Consider the following 22,500-nt stretch of genomic DNA (forward strand, 5'->3'; position numbering starts at 1 on the left):
TAACTTTGTCCCAAAATAACGTTCCCCAACGAACTCATTCATCCTTCAAGGACACCTCCTCCAGGAAGCTCTCCTTAACTACCCTTGGGAGGCTCAGTGTCTCCTCTGAGCTGCCACAGATCCCCAAAATTACCCGCATCGGGTGCTTACCACTCATTGTAGGCGGTGAAGGGCCACTCCTGACCTCAGGGCTGGCCAGAGGTGACCAGCAGGCCTGTATCATCCACCCCTGTGGCTCAAGTCCTTCACAAGGTTGCCAGATTGAGCACACACACACAAAAGACAGTTAAATTTAAATTTCACATAAGCCACGAATTATTTTTAGTATATCACAAATATCGCACACATACAGAAAAATGCACAACATGGGGGAAATACCTATACTAAAAGGTTACTTGTTTATCATAAATTCAAATGTAAGCAGGCATCCCGTGTTTTCTGTCAGCCTTCCCTTCAGCTGGACCCCAGCTTCCAGGAGCAGGTCTCCAAAGTGAGGTCAGGTGTGCTGGGTGACCCCAGGGTCACTGCCCCACCACAACAGCCCCAACCAGAGAACAGCCTTCATCCAGAGGCTTCCTTCACTCTCTCCGTCCAGGCTGGTTGGGATGTCTCCTCTGAAAGTCCCCATGCGTGCCTACCTGCACACACACACACATGCACACACACACGCACACACAGCCTGAGCCCCTGGCTGTCCCTCCATCGTAGCCGGGCTGCCCTCCGCATCATCAGTCACCCACCACCCCATGAACCCCAACAAGGCTCCTGCCTGGGCCAGGTTCCAAGGAAGCCCCATCTCCGCGGGTTGGACAGGTCCCACTAGGCCAAAAAAATGAGTTCAAGAAAGTAGCCTCAGCCCTGGATAGATTTTTTTTTCTGCTTAATTATAAAATCCATTGCAATAGAAATCACAAAACAGAACAACTTGGCTATTATAGGGACACTGCTTTATACTCATAACTTAAAGAGCTTGTTTTAAAAACGGACTGTAAAACCACTTAATTACTTGGTTTTAAAGCCAGCCATGTGGAAATTATGTTCCTTCAGTGTCCGTTTTGGAGGTGATTTCTGGCAAAGAGAACTCCACAGTGGCTCATTTTGTGCCAAGCTCCCCGGGGCTGCCTTGCATGCACGCAGCCCTGTGTGCTCCCTAAACTGTTCTCATGGCCTTTGTGAGCCTCGCAGGGTCCCAGCAGTTAGACAGCTGGTCACCCCTAAAGGTGATGAGCCCAGGGTCCAGCAATAGGGACCTTGTGGTGCCTGCCAGGCAGCTCCTAAGAGAGGCCAGGACCAAGTTCTGAATATTTTGACTACAAATCTTACAGTCTTTCCACCATACCTACCTGCCATCCATCTATCCAACCACCCAGCCGTGCCATTTATCTGTTTATTTACCTATCTGTTGGTTGCCTCATACACACATACACCTGCCCACCCATCCATATATCCATTCATATCTACATATATACACACATCCATCCATCCACCCATCCATCCATCCATCCATCCATGCTCCCATCCACCCATCTATCCATCTACCCATTTGCCCATATGCCCATCTATCCATACATCCACCTCTCTATCTACCTGTCAACCCATTCATCCATCCATCCATCCATCACCCATCCATCCATCCATCCATCCACCCATCCATCCACTCATCCATCCATCCATCCATCTACCCATCCATCCATCCACCCACCAATCCATCCATCCACCCTTCCATCTATCCATCCATCCATCCATCCATCCACCCATCCATCCATCCATCCATCCCCCATCCATCCATCCATCCATCCACCCATCCATCCATCCTCCCATCCACCCATCTATCCATCTACCCATTTGCCTATATGCCCATCTATCCATACATCCACCTCTCTATCTACCTGTCAACCCATTCATCCATCTATCCATCCATCACCCATCCATCCATCCATCCATCCATCCATCCACCCATCCATCCATCCTCCCATCCACCCATCTATCCATCTACCCATTTGCCTATATGCCCATCTATCCATACATCCACCTCTCTATCTACCTGTCAACCCATTCATCCATCTATCCATCCATCCATCCATCCATCCCCCATCCATCCATCCATCCATCCTTCCATCCATCCATTATCTATCCTTCCATCCATCATCTATCCTTCCATTCAACAGGCCCTTATACAGCTCCTCATATGCTGAGTTTCTGGGCAAGCACTGGGCTGGGGTGGGAATAGAATAGATTCCCTGACCTCAAGTTGTTCACAGCCCAATTAGATCACAAACCACTCTCCTATGGCGGAATAAGTTCAAAGTGAAGATGTGTGTAAACTTCAATGGGACTGCGATGGGGGATTGGTCACCATAATGGAACAGGAAGCATTTCATGGAAGAGGGGACATTTGGGTTGGCCTTTGAAGGATGTATAGGTGTTGACCATGTGTAAGAGGAAAGGGTATTCTAAGCAACACCTCCAGTTCTGAAGTTCAAGATCAAGAACCTTGAGCTCAAAATCTGGCTCCACCCTCCCAGGCTGTGTTTCTGGGGATGAGTCTATCTTTTGAGCTCAGTTTCCTCACCTGTAAAGGGGAGAGAATTGTTTTTACTCTGTGCCTCCCACTGACCGTCTGTTCTGCCTCACCTTCTTAGCTCAGACTTCCGCTTCAGGGTTCACAGCCGAGGAGGTGGGATGTTCACCAATTCCTCCAGTTTCCCCCTCTCTGGATGACCCTACCCAGTCCCACGGTGTCACATACCACGGACACACACAAGTTAACCTGCCAACCCTGCTGTCCCCCTGACTCCACACTCAGGTCTCCTGCTGTCCCCACGACACCTGGATGTCATGACTAAGGGGCATCCCAGACATATCATGCTGCACTCAGAACTCTCCAGAGGAAGGTAACACCCCAGGCAGGCTGAAAGCCTGGAGGTCACTCTTGACCTCACATCAAGTTCTGAGACGCTGTGTCCCAAACACACCACCCTCGTGCCCGGTCAGCAACCTGGTGTGAGCCACTCCCCGTCCTAATGCCCTCCCAGCAGGCACTCCTCTTAAAATAGCCCAGAAGCCTTCTGGCCGGCAACACCACACTTGGACTGGCCACCTCTTCAGTCCCTGCTCAGGGACGGGAGGGAAAGTCTCCTATAGGGTCTCCCGTCCTGGCATCAGTGTTAGGTGGCCAGGGGTCCTGGCTCGGCCCCCCGGGGCCTGTGGACCATAGAGAGCTGGCTCTCCCTCCTTGGATGCCAGTGTCCCGGACAGTAAAGTAAGGCGTTTGGACTAGATGGCGTCCCTCCCTGTGCACCAGCCACCGAGTCTGCGGGTTCCCTGCCCACTGTCCTAAGGGGGTCAAGAGACTCCACCAAGAACAAGGTTCGGGCTGACACTCACCCCTCAGAATGCATTGGTGTTAGGGGCTGCTTTGAGGAACGTACTTGTGTGTGTGTGTGTGTGTGTGTGTGTGTGTGTGTAAGCATGCCCGCACATGTGCTGATGTATGTGTGCATCCGTGCGTACGTATGTGTGATTTAAAGCGCGTCCACATGTTGCACCAATGAAAAGCGATCTTGGCCCGATTTTGTCAGCCCTTCCCCCACCACCGCAGACACGCAAGCATCTGTATGAGTCTTTCGCCGGCTCCTGCCCCTCTTCTTCCTCTTCTGTGTCCTGGGCTGGGGACCACTGGGCATTTCTCAACCGTGGCACTTCTTTTGCTGCTCAAAGTTTTGATCCTGCTAGAGAAGAACAATACAGGATCACTTGCTTTCCCAGATCAGCCCCCCTCCCACAACATCACTATTTATTATTTTCCCTGGTCTTAAAAATATGAGACAAATGGCCTGGGCTTTTGCTGAGAACAGAGTTTGCCTTTCTTATGTGACATGGCTCCTGGTGTGGCTGCTAGTCTCCAATGCTTTCTGAGCCTTTTATGCAGCCAGGTTTTCATAGCGGGTCCTCATCCACTCCCACAGCATGCACTAGGGAGTCCTACCTGCCACGTGCCAGACCCTGGGGACACAGAGTGGCCGAGACAGCCAGAGCCCCTGCTCTTTGGGAGCTCCCCACTGGGGAGATGTCTGCTTTGAGAAAAGGAAGCAGCCTTACGTCAGGTTTCTCAGAAGCAGAGCCTGAGGCAGGGATTTGGTGCAGCTGATGGGCTGAGGGTAAACACTCAGGAGGAACCCGAGGGAAGAAGCAGCTGAGGAAGGACATGCTCTCAGGCAGAGTCAGACCTAGGCCTGATCTGCGGCAAATTCAGGAGCACAAACCAGAGTTGCCCCTTTGAGGCAAGGAGACCAGCCTTCCCACCCCCTCGTCACCGAGCACTGTCTATGGACCGCCAGGGGAGGGTATAATTTCCCAGATGAGAGTCTCCTGTCAGCCGAGGGCAATTTTCTGGGGAAGGGGCCAGCTGGGAGATATTGGTGGCCGACACCCACAGTATAGGGGGCTGGTACACCCCACAGTGTCAGCCATGAGGCAAAAGCATCCTCAAGGCAGGCCTTTGTCACAAGTGCTCGATGCTGCTGACAAAGCCGGGCTTGTCTTAGTGTCTGTAGGTTGGCCTGCTGATTGGAGCAGCAGGAGTTATTTGCCATTTTCTTGCCAATTAGAAACTGACGTGCTGGCCTGGGGGGTTGGTAAGTGGAAGGACCAGGACTGAGGGTCCCACGGCAGGGCCCCTTTCCCACTGTTCCGTTGCGGTCTCCCACCTGAGCAGGCAGGCCCGTGTCCCCGGCTCTCCTGCTCCTTGGGCAGGAGGACTGCCCCGCGGGAGATTCCAGACCACCCTGAGTGGCCCACCTCCAGCCGTCCCTCTCCTGTCTGCCTGTCTGCCCCGCTCCCCATGGTGAATTCACCACCAAGAGGCAGTCCACAGAGGGGAGGTGGCAGGCGGCAGGCCATGAATAGCACAGGCACCCAGATCTGGGTCCCATCCAGCTCTGGCTGTGTCAGGAGGGGGCTCCCATGTCCCCCGTCAGCCTCAGGCACCCACACCTCCTCTAGCAGGTGGGGTTCTGTGTGCCTTGGGCAGCGTGGCCAGGCCTGGAGGGGATTTGGACGGTCTGCCCAGCTCAGAACCGACCCAAGGGCTGACTTGGTCCATGGGAGCATCAGGAGTGGAGGGAATTTCTCTTCGGGTCTCCAGAGCCTTCTTTTGACGTTCTTGCTCCAAAATGCAGGGTGTGTGTGTGTGTGTGTGTGTGTGTTGGGGGGATGGTGACTGGACAACATCAAAGGTGGTGAAATATGTTTTTTAACATCAAACCCTTTTGCCAAACAAAATCTTATACAGAAACCCAATCAATACATCAGATCAGAGAAGGGCTGCTTGGCTGGGGGCCTAGAGCCTCCCCATCACCCGCTCGGCCTCCTCTGAGCTGACAGACCTCTGGCCGAGGTGGTGACCTCTCAGGAAAGTTGGGGTAACAACGGAAGAGCCTCTCGGGAAGGGCCAGTGAGCGAACACGCGCAAGGCACTCAGAGCAGCGTCTGCCCGGGGTGAGCGCCCCCCCTTCCCATCCTGTTACTGTTAGTGTTGCGTGTGCTGTGTTTGCTGTTGTCAGCAGCACGACCGGTGTCATTGCCATGATGACTGCCCGGCCTGGTGGGTTCTGCACAAACCCCACTGTCACACCTGCACACCATCACAGCGACCTGAGTCATCAGTCAGTCAGTCAGTGACTCGGGGACGGTGTGGGATTTTCATGGCATCCTGGTCCAAGTAGGGCCCAGAAAGACCCACGTCCTGCCCCAGGGTGCAGCCTCTCACCCAGCTTGGCTCCCAGGAGGGGGCCTGCCTACAGAGCAGCCGTCAAGGAGAGCCAGGGATCACGGCCCTCGTCACCAGGCTGCCGGGACCTCCTCCTGCCACTCTACCTGAGGCTTGGTAGAAGTGAGAGACCAGAGCGGGGAGCCAGGAGGGTGGATGGTGTCCCCCTCCTTCTCAAATGGTGGGGTCTAGCCTCCCAGGACCACGGAACTGGTTCAAGGTCACACTGCTGTATGCGCATGGCCAGAATTCAGTGTGTCTGCCAGATTCCAAAGCCCGTTTTTCTGTGCCTTGGAGGGCTGAGCTTTTTTATAAAGAGAAGCACTCACGTGGTCAGTGAGGTAGGGAGCCCCCCCATCACTGGAGGCATCCAAGCAGAGGGGCAGGGACACTGTTGTAGCAATCCAGCATCAGAAAGTTGTGCTGGTCTGGCCGGCACCCCAGCCACCGGAGGCTCTGAAATGGCCTGCCACCTATTTGGGGCCGCCCCTGTGTCCTGAGTGACAGGAAGAGGCTGGACCTGCCCCGCTCCTCCTTCTCGCCCCCCACCTCCTCTGATCTGTGCCTGTGGGAGGGCGTGCGGCCAGCCTCCACCTTGAGTGCTGTGGTTGGGGGGTCCCGGCAGCCTGCGTGCCAGGAGCTTATTCATACTGCTGCATCTGGAAACACCGGCCCAGATGGTTCTCCCCGGAAGCCAGAGCCTCGGTTCACATCGGTCTCCGCACGACCGCTGAGACCCCTCGGGAATTCTCCAGAGCTGTCTCCCCAAGAACGTTAATTAAATCGTCATCCACTTGTGGTGGAACAGTGACAAGGAATGGACAAAGGAGAGTACTCCCCTCTCCCATTATCGCTGTGTGTTTGTTCAGTTTACCTACCGCTCGGGAGGCTGTTCTGACCCCAGGGCCACTCCCTGACCCTAAGGAGTAGGAGCCACACGACTCACTGCTGACTGATGGCACATGACTAAGAGGACAGAAAGAAGGGATGGAGAATGGCACCATCCCTCCCCGGGGACACCTGTCCCCGACCTCTGATGATCCGTGGTACCCGGGGACACCAGCCCCCCACCTTTGATGATCAGTGATGCCCAGGGACATCAATGCCCACCTTTGATGATCAGTGGTACCTGGGGACACCAGAGCCCACCCTTGACAATTGATGCCACTATCAGTGGCCCGTGGCTTCCCTGAACTGTCCTCTCTGGTCCTCTCCTCACCCTCCTGCTCACTCCTGTGTCCTCAGGCTCTTCCCCAGCAGCGGGAGGCACTGGGTCCATTTGGTTCACTGCTTTCATCTCAATGCTGCAGGCGAGAGCCAGAGACCCTCAGACTCAGGGTTGCCTCACCCACTGGGCACCCAGTCCTGCCACCGTCACCTTCTTTACACCGCCTGCAGCCCTCTCCCTGCCTCTGCGGCCTCCTCATCCTCCCACTGCACCTGACCTGTCTCACTGTTTCTTTGGTCTTGCCAATGCCCTCCTAGACACCCCCCCATTGTTGAATGGTTGGACCTCCCTTGGAGTTCATGGTCTTGCCAATGCCCTCCTAGACAGCGCCCCCGTTGTTGAATGGTTGGGCCCCCTTGGAGTTCATGGTCTTGCCAATGCCCTCCTAGACAGCGCCCCCGTTGTTGAATGGTTGGGCCTCCCTTGGAGTTCATGGTCTTGCCAGTGCCCTCCTAAACAGCACCCCATTGTTGAATGGTTGGGCCCCCTTGGAGTTCATGGTCTTGCCAATGCCCTCCTAGACACCTCCCCATTGTTGAATGGTTGGGCCCCCTTGGAGTTCATGGTCTTGCCAATGCCCTCCTAGACACCCCCCCCCATTGTTGAATGGTTGGGCCCCCTTGGAGTTCATGGTCTTGCCAATGCCCTCCTAGAGAGCCCCCCCATTATGGAATGGTTGGGCCCCCTTGGAGTTCATAAATGCCCCTTTATGTGCTTTTTCAGTCGTGGTGACTGTGGGCTCCATCAAGCCAAGGGCAACGAGGCTGCCCTCGCTCTGCCCCTGGCATGAGCTGACATCGGTCCCGTGGGCGCCTGAGTAAACAGTGGTGGGAAGGGCACTCTGTGCCCCTTGCCCATCTCTGCAGGTGCGAGGAAGAGCCTGGGTGGAGCCTGGCTCCAGCTGCCCACCCAGGGAGGGTTACTGCCCTCCGTGTGGCACACTTGCTTCATCCATCAGCAGGGAGGAAAGCAGGTAACTACCTCACTGGAGGGTTGTCGAACTACATGTAACACATTCAGTGTCGTGCCTGGCATACAGTAAATGCTCAATAAATGTTATGTACACTCATCTTATGAACAGTGCTGTCACCTACTCTGCGTGACACGAAGCGTCTCATTCAGGTGAGCCATGATTCAAGGTGACACCAGCTCCAAGACCTTGATGGGTCTCATCCCGGTGGGGATTCAGGTTCCTCACCCGGAGGAAGCCTTTCAGCTCTGCGTTTACCTGATTCTGTGACCACGGAACCTCAGCAGTTCTGACACCGATGACCGTGGCCTCGGCCTTCCCCTCATCTCAAGGGAAGGGGATGACAGTGGCTTCTAGTTGATGCTGCGACATTTCCATCAACTCGACCAGCAGTGGCAAGGATATCTTGGTGTCTGTTCCCAAACGTTTGGAGAGCAAGCCTTGAGAGATCCCACAGTTATTTCCAAAAGCCGGGACGCTGCCCGAGTCACTGCTGAAAAGGCGTAGCAGGTACTGACATACGTTCTCTCGCTCCCTACCGTTCAGTGAGGGGGCAGATAGATACACAAATTGCTCGCAGATCTAATCGTACACGGTTAATACAGCCGTCCTGATAAAAGACAGTCTTCCAGAACACAGTCACTCTGGAGAATTAGCCGTCCGCCACCCTCCGCCCAAGCAAGCAGGCTTTTAGCTTTGTCTGAAGACAATCTTCAGACAACCAAACAAAACACAATTAAACCGTTTTCCCTCCAAAGCCTCAGCGTAAGCCCCTTTAGAGAACAGAGATCATCAATAATGACGGGGGAGGGGCGGCGGGGGACCTCTCATTTCACGATGCTACGGACAAGTGTATTAATAAATCAGGGCTGTAAAATATTGGTGATGAGCTATTTTTTATGGCCTGAAATATGTTTGCCTTATCTGGTTACTATCGAGCAGACACAAGATATTCTGAGTCAGCCTCTGGCCGAAGGGAAAAGGTTTGCCTCTCCATTAAATTTACAAATGTTCTTGGGGATGTTTCCTGGCATTTGAGTGATTGTCAGGTCAGTAATTAAAACCGAACCAGCCCTTGCCTGAAAACCCATTCCATGATTGTGTTTGCGTGGACGTTTTACCAAATCGTGTTGGATGCCTGTCAGTTCAAGTCTTGACTCAGAGGCAGGACGAGGCAGTTAGCGTCAGGCAGAGCTGGGCCAATGCCACGGCTCTCAGCCTCCGTGGGCCCGCACGGGTCAGTGTCCCCTCCACGCTGCTGGGTTTTGTCCGTAGAACAGAGAAAAAACATCTCCCACCTCGTCGCTGTTGTGACCAAAACATGGGAACCCTTGTGCCAGCACCTAGCGCAAGGCCAGGCACATGGCAGGTTCTCAGTGAATGCAATTTCCTTCTTATGGTCCACCCCTGCATCTCAGGTCTATGCAGACACAAGATGGGGAGCCATGAGCCACTGGTACCCACACCAAGGAGGGTGGGTTCAGTGATGATTGCAGTAGGTGACTAAAATGTGCACCGGACTCAACGTGTACAATGTTCCCCTCCTCATGAGCACTTACATCCACTTGGCAGAGAGTGGTCAATGGATTCATGGATGGAGGATGAATGGGTCGAAGAGGGAGGAGTGGGGGGAAATTTGGATAGTTGGCTAGGTTGGTGGTAGAGGGATGGCTAGATGGATGGGTGGATGGACAGATGGTGGAAGGAGAGAGCAAGGGAGGGTGGAAGGAAGGAAAGAAGGAAGGAGGAAGGAAGGAAGGAAAGAATGAAGGAAATAAGGAAGGAGGAAGGAAAGAAGGAAGGAAGGAAGGAAGGAAGGAAGGAAGGAGGGAAGGAAGGAAGAAGGAAAGAAGGGAGGAGGAAGGAAGGAAGGAAAGAAGGAAGGAAGGAAGAAGGAAGGAAGTAAGGAAGGAAGGAAAGAAGGAAGGAAGGAGGAAGGAAGGAAGGAAGGAAGGAAGGAAGGAAGGGAGGAGGAAGAAAGGAAGGAAAGAAGGAGGAGGAAGGAAGGAAAGAAAAAAGGAAGGAAGGACAGAAGGAAGGAAGGAAAGAAGGGAGGGAGGGAGGAAGGAAGGAACATTGGTTGCCTAGAAAGGTGGATGGATGAGGGATGGATGAATGAATGGATGGATGGAAGGAAGGAAAGATGAAAAGAGAGAAGGAAATACAGTTGAATTAAAAATATTAATAACTGGGGGCGCCTGGGTGGCTCAGTCGGTTAAGCATCCGATTTCAGCTCAGGTCACGATCTCACGGTCCGTGAGTTCGAGCCCCGTGTCGGGCTCTGGGCTGATGGCTCAGAGCCTGGAGCCTGCTTCCGATTCTGTGTCTCCCTCTCTCTCTGCCCCTCCCCCATTCATGCTCTGTCTCTCTCTGTCTCAAAAATAAATAAACGTTAAAAAAAATTCAAAAAATAAAAAAACATTAATAACTGTACATAGATGATCTAGAAATCTTCATTTTTTAAAAATTTTCTTCCTGTCTTATCTACTCAGTAGAGAACCGAATGTACATTTTTTGTTAAATGTTTATTTACTTTTGAGAGAGAGACAGAGAGAGAGACAGAGCACGAGCAAGAGAGAGGCAGAGAGAGAGGGAGACACAGAATCCCAAGCAGGCTCCAGGGTCTGAGCCGTCAGCACAGGGCCCGACGCGGGGCTCGAACCCACGGACCGCGAGATCGTGACCTGAGCCGAAGTCGGTCGCTTACCCAACGGAGTCACCCAGGTGCCCCTGTACATTCTTATTCTTCTTCCCAAGCAAATTCCTGTCTTCACAAAAGTATGCTATTTATCGTTTTCTCTGACGATGCAGTGAGCACATACCCATCTTAAAACGTCCTGGCCCATCCTGCAGGTATGGGCTCAGCACCTCTCCCGTGGCAGGAGAGCCTTACAGGCTGAGGATGGGACCAGAAACACACTCTAAAGAAAGACAAACACCCAGAGCCCCGTCAGCTGGAACTGAACAGTGTTTTTAGCCTTCTGGACTGTTTTATTCATCCTCTCTGTATGTGCATGCAGAGACAAGCGTGTCTTTCTGTGCACGCACGCGTGGAAGGCTGGGAGCCACATAGGCGTGCTTCCACACCTGTTTCTGCACACCGGGGGTCACTGGCCGCTGTGACCCCCGGTTCATCTCCTCACAGTACTTCCTGAGCTCCGAAACATCACCTGCCTCCTCCGCTGGGATGCAAGGCCCCCGGGAGGGGGGCTCCGTCCTTCCTGTGTGACTTTGTCTCCTGCACACTTAACAGGCCGCAGTGCTCAGAAAACGGGCCTCGACTGAATCAGTGAAGGCCGAATAGGGATGTGCCATGTGTGCCTCCCCCCACCCCCTCGGTGCCTCGGGGCGTATTTCTCTGGACGCTTCTCCTCCAGACGTTCTTACAAATTCCCTGCACTGAGTGCAGGGCAGGTGGGGGGTGGGCATCCCGCCCAGAATAGGACAGCCCACAGACACAGCCGCTCACCCCCTGCCTTGGTCTGCCCAGCCTGCCGCGAACCCCCAAGAAGCGTGTGTGGACTCGAGCGCCAGGGGGAGCCTCGCCATTTTCCACGTTTCTTTCAGGAGCTGTGTTGAGAACGAATGTCAGGACGTCTCTCGATCTTAGTTCTGCCCCAGTTTATAGTTTGCCAAGAAACTTTATTAATATTTTAAGATTTTATTTTAGACAGCGTGTGCACGTGAGCAGGGGAGAGGGTCAGAGAGACAGAGAGAGAGAATCCCAAGCAGAGCCCGACGCAGGGCTCGATCTCCGGACCCTGGGAGATCCCCCCTCCCCCAGACCTTCCCCCCCAGGCCTCAGCCTTCACTGCAGTCGATGAGAAGACAGCCAAGGGTGTCTGGGCAAAGTCGGGGGCATTCTAAAGCTGAGGGTGAGGCTGCTGCGGGCGTTTGGGGGATGGGAGGCCGTCTGGGATGGCTGGACCTCGGGTCATGTGACCGTGAGGTCCACAGGGCGAGGTCATGGGGCAGTGTCGTGAATGCCGCACTCAGGAGCACGGGCAGAGGAGACCCTGAAGGGTCCCCAGCAGCGACGCGATCGTGCAGGCTTGCGTTTCCATTAATTCACATCACCCGTGGCTTTTCCAATAACGTCTCTCTCTGGTTTAAGAAAGCACAAAAATAAGGAGGAGCGCTTATATTTTTCCCACGGAACCCAGAGATGGCCGGCCCACCGCGCAGTGGTGCTCCCGTGACCTCTTCTGTGCTCGTGGCCACCCGAACCGAAAGCGTCGTGTGGAGTGATCACTCTGGGGGGGGGGGGCTGAGTGTGCGGTCAGTGTCCCAGCAGGATGCGTGCAACCACAAGAGTGAGGCGCGGGGCGGGGAGTTATGTTCCTCCTCGGGAGTCACACGGGCGTGTAGAAGGTGCTCTCCACAGCTTCTAATATAAGGCCCGAGGACTCAGCCGTGCCTATTTGTCTCTGCTTCCTGCCTCTCCTGGAGTCAAAGCCAAGTGCTCTGTGTCCCCCAGCTGGGCACAGCTGTCCGGCCAGGAATAGACTGGGCGATGGGCGATTTTAAATAGATGACCGCAGGTGACACGGATTCCGGGGACTGGGGCGGGGACCCTTTTAGCCATACGCTTGGGAAAGGGCAGGCTAAAATAAAAAATCCTCTCCCTGTTGGAGTTCTGAATGGAAACCAGAGATCTGTTGCACACTCAACACAGAGCTGTAGCAGAGGCAAGAAATAGTTTCTGGATGCTGTTTGTTTCCTTTTATAACTCGGAGCACTGAGAGCTGTGATTTGCGAGAGCCTTGCTGTGAGGCAGGCTGGGGCGCTGGCACCACCTTTTGGAGGAGATGGGCCGGAAACCCTGCCCTGGGAAGCGGTGGGCCGGGGAAGGCGACTTGGCCTTGGAGGCCTGAGCAGGGCAGGGCGGGGCCACACGCGGTTCCCACGGGGGCGGGGCAGGCCAGCAGGTGCGAGCAGGAGGTGAGCCAGGCAGGCTGGGAGGCACAGGCTCGGGGCGAAGGGTCCCAGGAGGGCGTCTTCAGGCCCCGGTTCAGGCGGGTCTCCTGACCTGGCAGGGGGGGGCGGGGGGAGAAGAAAAGGATGAAGAGGAACCGAAAGCCCCCCTCCCCTCCCTGCCTCACCCTGCCTCTTCACATGGCCAGAAATCCATCCCCCCAGCCCTGGACCGACCTGCAGACTTCTGGAAGCCACTCCTGATAGCCCCTGAAGGCGGGAGGTGTCTCTAGACCCTCCCAAGTCCACCGGGACGGGAGCCCCAGTGTCTGTTGCTACTTCCTGGGCAGGTGCAGTCATGTCACTGGCCAGGATGTGTGCCACTGGTGCAGATGGGGAATGTAGGGAGAGAGGACGACGCTGGCCGGCAGTGGCACCTCCACAGGGCACTTGGCCTCTCTGGCCGTGCCCTTGCTCCTGCCCCAGCCACAGGGGTCATTCCTCCAGGGCACCCTCTCTGCCCTCTGCCCACGTCTGTCCTGGGATCTCACGGTGCAGGGGGCCATAGGCTTCCTGTCCCTGTCACCGCCACCTGTGACCTGCCCCCACAACGTGACCCTGACTCAGGATGGTGCTTGGTGAACTTGTTTAAAAAAAAAAACAAAAAAAAAACACCGCCATAATAAACCCCGTTATCCTGTGTGGCCTGCTTCTGGCACGTTCAGCGTGCCGGCTGTGCCCCAGGGACCCTCTTTTCTGATCGCTTCTGCAGTGGGATTCCTGTCTTCATCTTATAGAGGAAGACACTGCAGCTCAGAGAGGTGAAGCAGCTTTCCCAGGGCTGCACAGTTCAGGGGGGCAACCGAGGCGTGAAGCCCAGCTCCGTGTGCCTCCGGGGTCTGCTCTACCCCCCAGACCCCCAGGCTCGCGTTGTGGGCTCGCTGCATTCCTGGGGCCGGCTTCCGTGTTCTCTCCACGCCCGGAGAAGCATCAGAGAGCGGCATCTCAGAGGCTGAGGGTGGGGCGTGAGCGACAGAACCCCGGGGACGGGGCCTGATGCAGGCTGGTGTGTCTTCGTCAGTGGGTGGGGAGCAGCGGCAGGGTGAGCCAGCGCACCGAGGGGCACGCGGCCAGTGGGCTCAGAGCTGACGACCAGCAGGAGCTACTGTGCAAAGCAAGCCTCCACCCGGAGGGGGCTTGGGGCTCACCAGGGACGTTGAGGAAATGCAGTCTGGTCCAGCAGGTCCGGGTGGGGCCGAGACTCCGCACTCCTAGCAGACTCCAGTGATGCGGGGGCTACGGGTCCCAGAGTTTATCAGTTGGATAGTTTTGGGGTGATGGGGGCAGGCTCCCGGTGTGCGTGTAACCTGGGCCGTCACAGGACCTAGGGCTTGGTTTCTCACCTGCCACTGTCTTAAAATTCCTTTTTTTAAAAAATATTTATTTATTTATATTTGAGGGGGGGGGGAGAGAGAGAGGGAGAGGGAGAGAGAGGGAAAGCATTATCAGGGGAGGGACAAAGAGAGAGGTGGGGGGGGAGAGAGAATCCCAAGCAGGCTCTACATGGGACTCGATCTCAGGAACTGTGAGATCATAACCTGAGCCGAAACCAAGACTCCGATACTCAACCGACTGAGCCACCCAGGAGCCCCGAAATTCTTAATTCTTTTTGAACAAGGAGCCCTCCGTTTGCACGTTGCCTGGGCCCTGCAAAATTATGCCGCCCGTCCCGGGACCCATGCTCAAATGGGCCGGCCGCCAGTCTGATGAGGCTGTCCCATATTTCTCTCTAACGTGTGGCCTCAGATTTTGAAATACCCAGCCTCGTGGGCCCCCAGAACCTAGAGCAGGTACCATATGCTTCCCCGGAATAGAAAGCAGTAAAAATACACCATTGAAAATAGTCTGGTTCCCAATTCGGAAGCGCAATTTGCCAGCCTCCACGCTGCACGATGCTAATTGATTTGTTTTCTTTGCTCCAGTGATCCTCTCCTTGTCAGCACTTTTTCTTCCCCCATCTTTCCTGGCTTACTTGTCCCACTCTGAGGCTGAAAATAGCGCCCGATCCAGATTGCTGGGCCCCCGGCCAGAACTGCTTCCTCCGTTTCTTTTCTCCACCTTGGTGCCGCCACAGGCAGGGCTGTGATGGAGGGGTGGGCCGTACCCAGAGCCCTAACTCGTGCGGGGATAGCGCCAACCCCCGCTTACTGGGAACATGGCACCCACTCAGTGCCAGGCCCCGTGCTCTGGGCTGGAGGTGGAACAGTGGCAATGACACAGGCCCAGACGGAATGGAAAGATGGACTCCCAAAGAGAAGGACGCTAGGAATGCTGGGCTGTGGAGCAAATGAATGCACAAGACGCTGCAGGAAGGGGCAGAGGAGGGATTGGAGTAACTCTGTTGGAGGATATGTATCGTGGAAGGCTTCCCGGAGGAGGTGATGTTTGAAATGAGCCTCCGCGGATGAGGAGGTGTTTGACAAGTGAGAGGAAATGTGTCCTATCATACAACCAGGCTAACCTCATGCTGGGGGCACCTGCAAAGCAGGGACACCAAACTTAAATGAGAAATATTCAGCTTTGTTGAAGTTGCCCAGAACCAGGGGCTCAGGAATTTTCAAAGGAGCTGTTTTAATGTTATCACTTGTGGATTCATTTTGAAGTTGTCAAGTCTGATTCTGAATTATCAGGGTTGAGGTTGGGGTTGTCGTGGTCCCACTGTGAAGGCACATCTGGGTATCCCCTCCTCCAGGAAGCCCTCCCTTTTGCCCTGTACCTGGATGCTACATTCTCCCGGCTCTGCTGCCACAAAGCCCTGTGCATACCTAAATCTTTGCCTGGTTCTGCAGTTTTAACAACTGTGGAAGAAAGAAAGAATGGATGAATGAACGAACGTACGAACGAGCCTTCATTGATGTGCGAAGCTTTGAAAAATGGAAGGAAATAAGTGAATGAGAATTTTTATGACGTCGGGTCTCCAGGCTTCTTCAATATCCCTAGGAATGTTTTCCTCCTGAAGGAGGAAAGCAAACAGTTCCTTGGGAGCCACAAATTGAGACGGACTTATGCATTCACACACGCTTTCCGCATCCATCAGGCATGGGTAGCTGACAGCACCTTGTCAAGCCTGTGCTACACGTTAACAGTACAAGATAGGAGTTAAGTCGCTCTCCCTAAGCTCAAGGATCGCGACCTACTGGGGGAGGTAAACAAGCAAACAGTCGCCTTGTAAGAACATTTAGAAATGATCGTCACGAGAAAGCACTTCAGTGAGTGGAAGTTGGGCTTCCCTGGCCCCGTGGGAGCCAGGCGTGTGGGTCGCTGCCCTGGGGTGGGGCACAGAGTGTGGCCCGCGATTTGGGCGGATGTTGAAATGATTTGGGCGGATGTTGAAATGAGCCGGGCCGTCTCCACGAAGAGGGTGAGAGATCTGGGTGATTTGTTTCTCTCCTCCTAAGCATCCCGGGAGGCCAGGGGCAGCTCAGAACCTTTAGAAGTAGAAGCAAGCTGTTTTCTGGCAAGAAAGGCCCAGGAGCCAAGAAGAGCTCCCAATAGCCAGAGCTGGAGCCTTTGGGCAACAAAATAACGGAACAGCATTGAATTACAACTCAGAGTCTGACATAAATATTCATGAGCTCATAGTGATGTAAATAGATGCTTGAATAAGCAAATGGGGGAGAAGAGACCAGTCTCCCAGCAGAAGAATTCACCAGAATGCACATAACTCGAGTCTCTGCCTTCAAAGAGGGAGCGGCCCTCCCCCGGCAGATGTGGGCTGTGCCTGGGGACATCCTCCAAAGGGACAGCGTGGACACGGCGAGAAAGTGAGTTCCAGTCTCCAGTGACCACACGGCCAGCGAGGCCAGCACCGCGGCCACGGGCCCCCTCGAGGGCGTGCACTCTGGACCCGCTGCGTTAGGGATGGTCCTCACCTCTGTGCCCTTCCTCCCAGACCTGTAACCCCAGTGACACCACGAGGAAAGCGCACACAAGCTGAAATCTAAGAGGCAATCGGCAAAGTACCCGAACTCCTCGAAACTGTCAAGGTCATGAAAAACCAGGAGAAAGTCTGAGAAAGTCAGGGCCCAGAGGAACTCCGGGAGACGTGAGGACTGAATGTTGCGTGGGGCCCCGGATGGCGTCCTAGACTGGGAAAAGCCATTCGTGGGGACACTGGTGGGACGCAGTGTGGCATTCAGAGGGTACATGTATGCTGATGCTGATTCCTTAGCTGTGACAAACGTCTGATACTGATGCGAGATATCCCAACAGAGGAAACCGGGCGGGGGCGTGACGGGACCTTCTGTACTATCTTTGCAACTTTTCTGTAAATGTAAAACTATCCTACACTAAAAATTTTATTTAAAATAAAAAAAATAAAGCCCTTTTAACTCCACCACTTAAAACCAACCACTGTCAGGGTCTCCTGTATTTCTTTCAGTTCATTTTTTTAAAAATATTTTTAATATTTATTTACCTTTGAGAGAGAGAGAGAGACAGAGCACCAGCAGGGTAGGGACAGAGAGAGAGAGGGAGACGCAGAATCGGAAGCAGGCTCCAGGCTCTGAGCTGTCAGCACAGAGCCTGACACGGGGCTCGAGCTCACGGACCGCGAGATCATGACCTGAGCCGAGGTCGGACGCTTAGCGGACTGAGCCACCCGGGCGGCCCTTGTTTTCGTGTTTAAGATTCCACCTGTAAGTGAGGTCACGCAGTATCTGTCTTTCTCTGACTCACCTCCCTTAGACGGCGCCCCCAAGATCCGTGCATGTCGTCCCGTTTCCTTACAGCTGGGTAATAACACCTCCGTTCCAATTTCTGTGCCCCAACACGACCACACTTACCGTGGACAGAATCGTAACACGCCTCCTTACCGTCTTGCCCGTGTGAAATCCATAGGAATTGTACTTGCTCCCGAGTCTGTTCTCTGCTCCTTTCCACGGGGGTCTAAGCCCCCTTGTCATGAAACGTTTCCCGGAACCAGTTCACATGACGCCGGCTCCCCAGCCGCTCCCAGCCCCTCAGCTTCTCCTGCGCAGAAACCACACCAGGAGGGACACCTCCGACCCCGCCCTCCCCCGCCTTCCAGGAGCACAGCCTCTGAGGGACCAGGCTCCGGGAGTGCCCTGCCCTCCTCCTTCAGACCCTCCGTTTGCTGGGGTGGGGCGGGGGGAGGGCGCCGTGGCCCAGGAGACCTGTTAACATATTAGCAGAGCTCCTCGGGGTTCCCCTGCAAAGGGCACACTGGATTCTCATTTGTAGAGACATTTATGCCCGTGTGTTTCATCATCTTCTAGAGGGATGCTGGGTGTGGGAAGGCCACACGAAGGGGGCTCAGCACCCCACAGACTCCCCCCGGGAAAGCCGGGCTCGTCTGGGCCAGGCTAGTCCCACCCCCTGCCAGCACGGCACCCCGCTCTGTGCCTCAGTTTCCCCATCAGCCAAGCAGACGTGAGAACCGCCCCTTGGAGCTCTCATGAGGACGGTCTGGTCACACCTGTGTTAGACTTGCATTGCAGACTGGCCCGGTGCCAGGGGCCGATTATCTGCCCCATTTTACAGACAAGGAGAATGAGGCAGAGGAGGGTAAGTCAGCTTGCTTGAGGTCACAGAGGCATGGGACTGGAACTGGGCTGTCTGCGGTTGAGTGTGCCCCCAGCCCCCTACTCCACCAGCACGCGGTGTCTGTCCATTCACTCATTCATTCGTTCACGAGGGTGTGGAGTTCACAGGCCCTGCAGGGGTGGGGGCGGGGAGGGGGGCAGCAGTGGACTCCACAGGCCTGAACACGGGGCAAGAGCTTACCTCCAGGAAGGGTGGTGAGCTTTTGATGGGCCAATACCGGGTCCCCTGCAGCCTTGAAGCAGGGGACTCTGCCGGGCCCAGGGGTGGGGGGGAAACAGAGGGGGCAGGTGGGGTGACTGCGGGTGGGTGGACCGCCCTGGCCATGGCCAGGGTACAAGCAGGAGGCAGCGAGGGAGGCTGGTCCAGGAGGGGCCCCGCCACGGAGCTCGCAGTCTCCTTGGGGCTCTGAGGAGCCCAGAAGTTTCCGTGAGGCCTGAGGGTAGGAAAACCCTCAGCTTCTCCGTGGGGACTGGACCTACCAGAAGAGGGTGGGCTCATCCACACTGCGGGGGGCTGACCACGTAGCCTGGGGGGCCACCCGCTCCCAGGGCCAGGTGCCCGCATCACCTTCCCAGCCCCCCAGCTGGCCGATGCCCTCTGGCCTGGGGGAGGGGCGGCGCGGAGGGAAGCCTCTCCCTGTGCCCCTTTTCTCTGTCTCTGAGGGTTCCTGTGGACCCCTGAGTGTAGGCGGCAGGTCCGACCTGTTCTCACCCAGGGCTGGCCTTTCCTGACCTTCCCGTAAGACGTGGGACACCCCACGGGAGGGTTTATACCTGTGCACTTACCTGAGCAGAAAAGTGGGCAAGTCCGGAAAGGGCCCCACAGGCCGGCTTCCAAAACAGGATGCGCCCCTTGGGGCTGTGGCTTTCCCGACCCTCCAGGCGGAGCTGAGAACGGCCCTGTGGGACCCCCACCCACAGCGGCCACCTGCAGAGGGGATGCGCCTGATGGCGTGGTCCGCTCCGTGGGTCACTCGTCTGTCGTTTCCAGGCCTGAGGTGCTTAACTCGATCATGTCTGTGAAGAGCCTGTCCTCAGTGAGGGTTAGGCTGGCACATCCTCCCGGGGGATGCCATTCGACCCGCTGCGGCGCCCTCTAATTAGGGCCTCACAGAATTTGCCAGGAGGCCACCCCTCCAGGCCCGCCTCCCCTTGGCCACCTCACCTCCGAGGTCCGCTCCCCGGCGCACGCTGTCCCGGGCCACGCCCGACCCGGTCCCGCTCTGTGCCTCTGTAGGCAGCCCTGTGCCAGCCTCTCCCCGCACCTGCTTTGTCTCCTCGGGGCACCGGTCAGCCTGGGAATGGTACTTCCTGCGCGACGGGTGACGTGTTGGCTCGTCTCTTGCTGCCCCCCACAGAACGGATCATTTACCGCCGAAACCCCCGGCTCACTGTCGGGGCCTCACCGTCCCCACGACGCCCACCCGGCACCCCGGGCTGGGGAACACCTGCTGAGCGGGTGAACGAACGAGCGGATGAGTGACGGGTCAGCACGAATGGGCAGGGGCTGGCCACCGGCTGCTTCCCGCCCTGCCCTCCGCGGTGTGCAGCGGGGAGGCCTCACGTCTTCCCGGCTTTGTGTTTCAGGTCGTCCTGGTGAGCTCCTCACTCAGCGACAGGGACCAGAGCCTGTTCCTTAGCACGGATGAGGGGGCCACCTTCCAGAAGCAGCTCATCCCCTTCTCCGTGGAAACTCTGATTTTTCACCCCAAGGAGGAGGACAAGGTTTTGGCCTACAGCAAGGAGAGCACGGTGAGCAGGCCGGGGCTGGAGCGTGGGTGGTGTCGTGGCCAAGTGCAGCCGTCCCCCCGAGGTCTGGGTGGTCTGGATGCCCCCGCGCTCGGCCGCCTTGTGTGGGAACCAAGTGCACTCGGCACAGGTAAGTGTGTGAGACAGGATGGAAAAGCAGTAGGTAATTATTAGGGTTGTTCCTCTCTGCCTCCCCTCTGTGTGTACCAGCCCTAAGGCTTCTTCCATTTCTAGAACATTCCACACAACCTCCCATGCTGGGCCTTTCCAGGTCTTTCTGCCAGCCTGGGATGCGTGTCCCCTTTCACTAGGAAAGTGGGGCATCCTTCAGATCCCGTCTCCGTGTCCTCTCCTCCGGGGGCTGTGTCACCAGGGCCCCACAGGGACCCAAGGGCACCTTCCCGGGGCAATCGAGGGGAATGTGGCCGAGGGCTCTTTCCAGGCCCAGGGGGGTATGAGAGACTCAGGGCAGGTGCCAGGAAGGATCGGCCCCCACCCCAGGTCCCGAGGGCTGGGGGCGAGGTGCCACAGGAGAGGGCGAGAGCGGTGGAGGAAGGAAAGGAGCCCTAGAGTAGCAAAGGCCAGTACTGGCTTCTGGCAGGGCTGTAGCTAATGACCACAGACTTGATGGCTTACAACAGCAGGAGTGTGGCCTCCCACAGTCCTGGAGACCAGAAGTCCAAAGTCAGTTTCACTGGGCCATAGTCAAGGTGTCTGCAGGGCCTTGTTCCCTCTGGAGGCTCTGGGGGGAACCTGGCCTTTTCCAGCTTCTGGCATTCGGTGGCTTGTGAAGGAACCACTCATCTTCAAAGGCAGCATCTTCCTCTCTCTATCTGCTGTGTTTTCGGAGAGACAGAGAGAGAGAAATCTGAGAAATGTTAGAAATCTCCTTCTGCCACCCCCCCGCCCCTCCCCAAGTAATGCAGGAGAATCTTCCCATCTAAAGATCTTCACTGAATCACATCTGCCAAGTCCTTCTTTGCGCTATAGGGTCACAGGTGTGGGGATTTTTCAGCCTGTCATTGTGCAAGTGAGGCCCCCAGAGTCTCTGGCAGGTGCCCAGGAGGAGGCCAGGCCCGGGACCGGGAACTCAGCCAGGGTGAGGCTGGACAGTGGACACCACACAGGCCACAGCCCCCAGGGCAGAGAAGAGTGGAGAAGGGCAGAACATAGTCTGGAGGCAAATGGGAGTGGAGCTGTCCATTCCAGAACCTTCCTCTGCGACCCCCAGGCCTGCTTGGGCCCCCTTGCTCCACACGCCTCCAGGCGCCAGTGCACCTCTTTCTCAGGGCTCATGGCAGTGTGCCTGTGTATCTGTGATATTATTTGATTACTGTCTGGGTAAGCTCCTCGAGGGCAGAGACTGTCCCTAGTTTTTCCACCATTTTGTCTCAAGTTCCTGGCTGACAACATTGATTGGATGGATGGATGTTGAAATGCAGATGGATGGACGGGTGGGTGGGTGATGGGTGGGGCTGGGGGACATTGATGGAGGTGGATGGATGGAGGGCTGGGTGGGTGATGGGTGGGGTTGGGGACATTGATGGTGGAGGTAGATGGATGGATGGATGGATGGATGGGTGATGGGTGGGGCTGGGGGACATTGATGGTGGAGGTAGATGGATGGATGGATGGATGGATGGATGGGTGATGGGTGGGGCTGAGGGACATTGATGGAGATGGATGGGTGGATGGGTGGGTGGGTGATGAGTGGGGTTGGGGGACATTGATGGTGGAGGTAGATGGATGGATGGATGGATGGGTGATGGATGAGGTGTGGGACATTGATGGAAGTGGATGGATGGATGGATGGGTGGGTGGATGGGTGATGGGTGGGGCTGGGGGACATTGATGGAGGTGGATGGATGGAGGAATGGGTGGGTGCTGGATGGGTTTGGGGGACATTGATGGTGGAGGTAGATGGATGGATGGATGGATGGGTGATGGGTGGGGTGTGGGACATTGATGGAGGTGGATGGATGGGTGGATGGATGGGTGATGGGTGGGGCTGAGGGACATTGATGGAGGTGGATGGGTGGATGTGTGGGTGGGTGTGTAGGTGATGAGTGGGGTTGGGGGACATTGATGGTGGAAGTAGATGGATGGATGGATGGATAAGTGATGGGTGGGGTGTGGGACATTGATGGAGGTGGATGGATGGAGGGATGGGTGGGTGCTGGGTGGGGTTGGGGGACATTGATGGTGGAGGTAGATGGATGGATGGATGGATGGATAGGTGATGGGT

The 22,500-nt window shown here is 55.8% G+C and overlaps 1 protein-coding gene across 2 annotated transcripts in view; it reads left to right on the forward strand.

Annotated features, from left to right (window-relative positions):
- Nucleotides 1-22,500, forward strand: part of SORCS2 (sortilin related VPS10 domain containing receptor 2) — a 452,327-nt gene that overhangs the window by 348,553 nt on the left and 81,274 nt on the right. For both annotated transcript variants that reach the window (XM_042985024.1, XM_042985025.1), the window contains one exon: nucleotides 20,094-20,258. In XM_042985024.1, the coding sequence (XP_042840958.1) occupies nucleotides 20,094-20,258 (165 nt within the window). The remainder of the gene's footprint in view (nucleotides 1-20,093; nucleotides 20,259-22,500) is intronic.

This window comes from Panthera tigris, chromosome B1 (assembly GCF_018350195.1).
Source record: "Panthera tigris isolate Pti1 chromosome B1, P.tigris_Pti1_mat1.1, whole genome shotgun sequence".
NCBI classification, from domain to species: domain Eukaryota; kingdom Metazoa; phylum Chordata; class Mammalia; order Carnivora; family Felidae; genus Panthera; species Panthera tigris.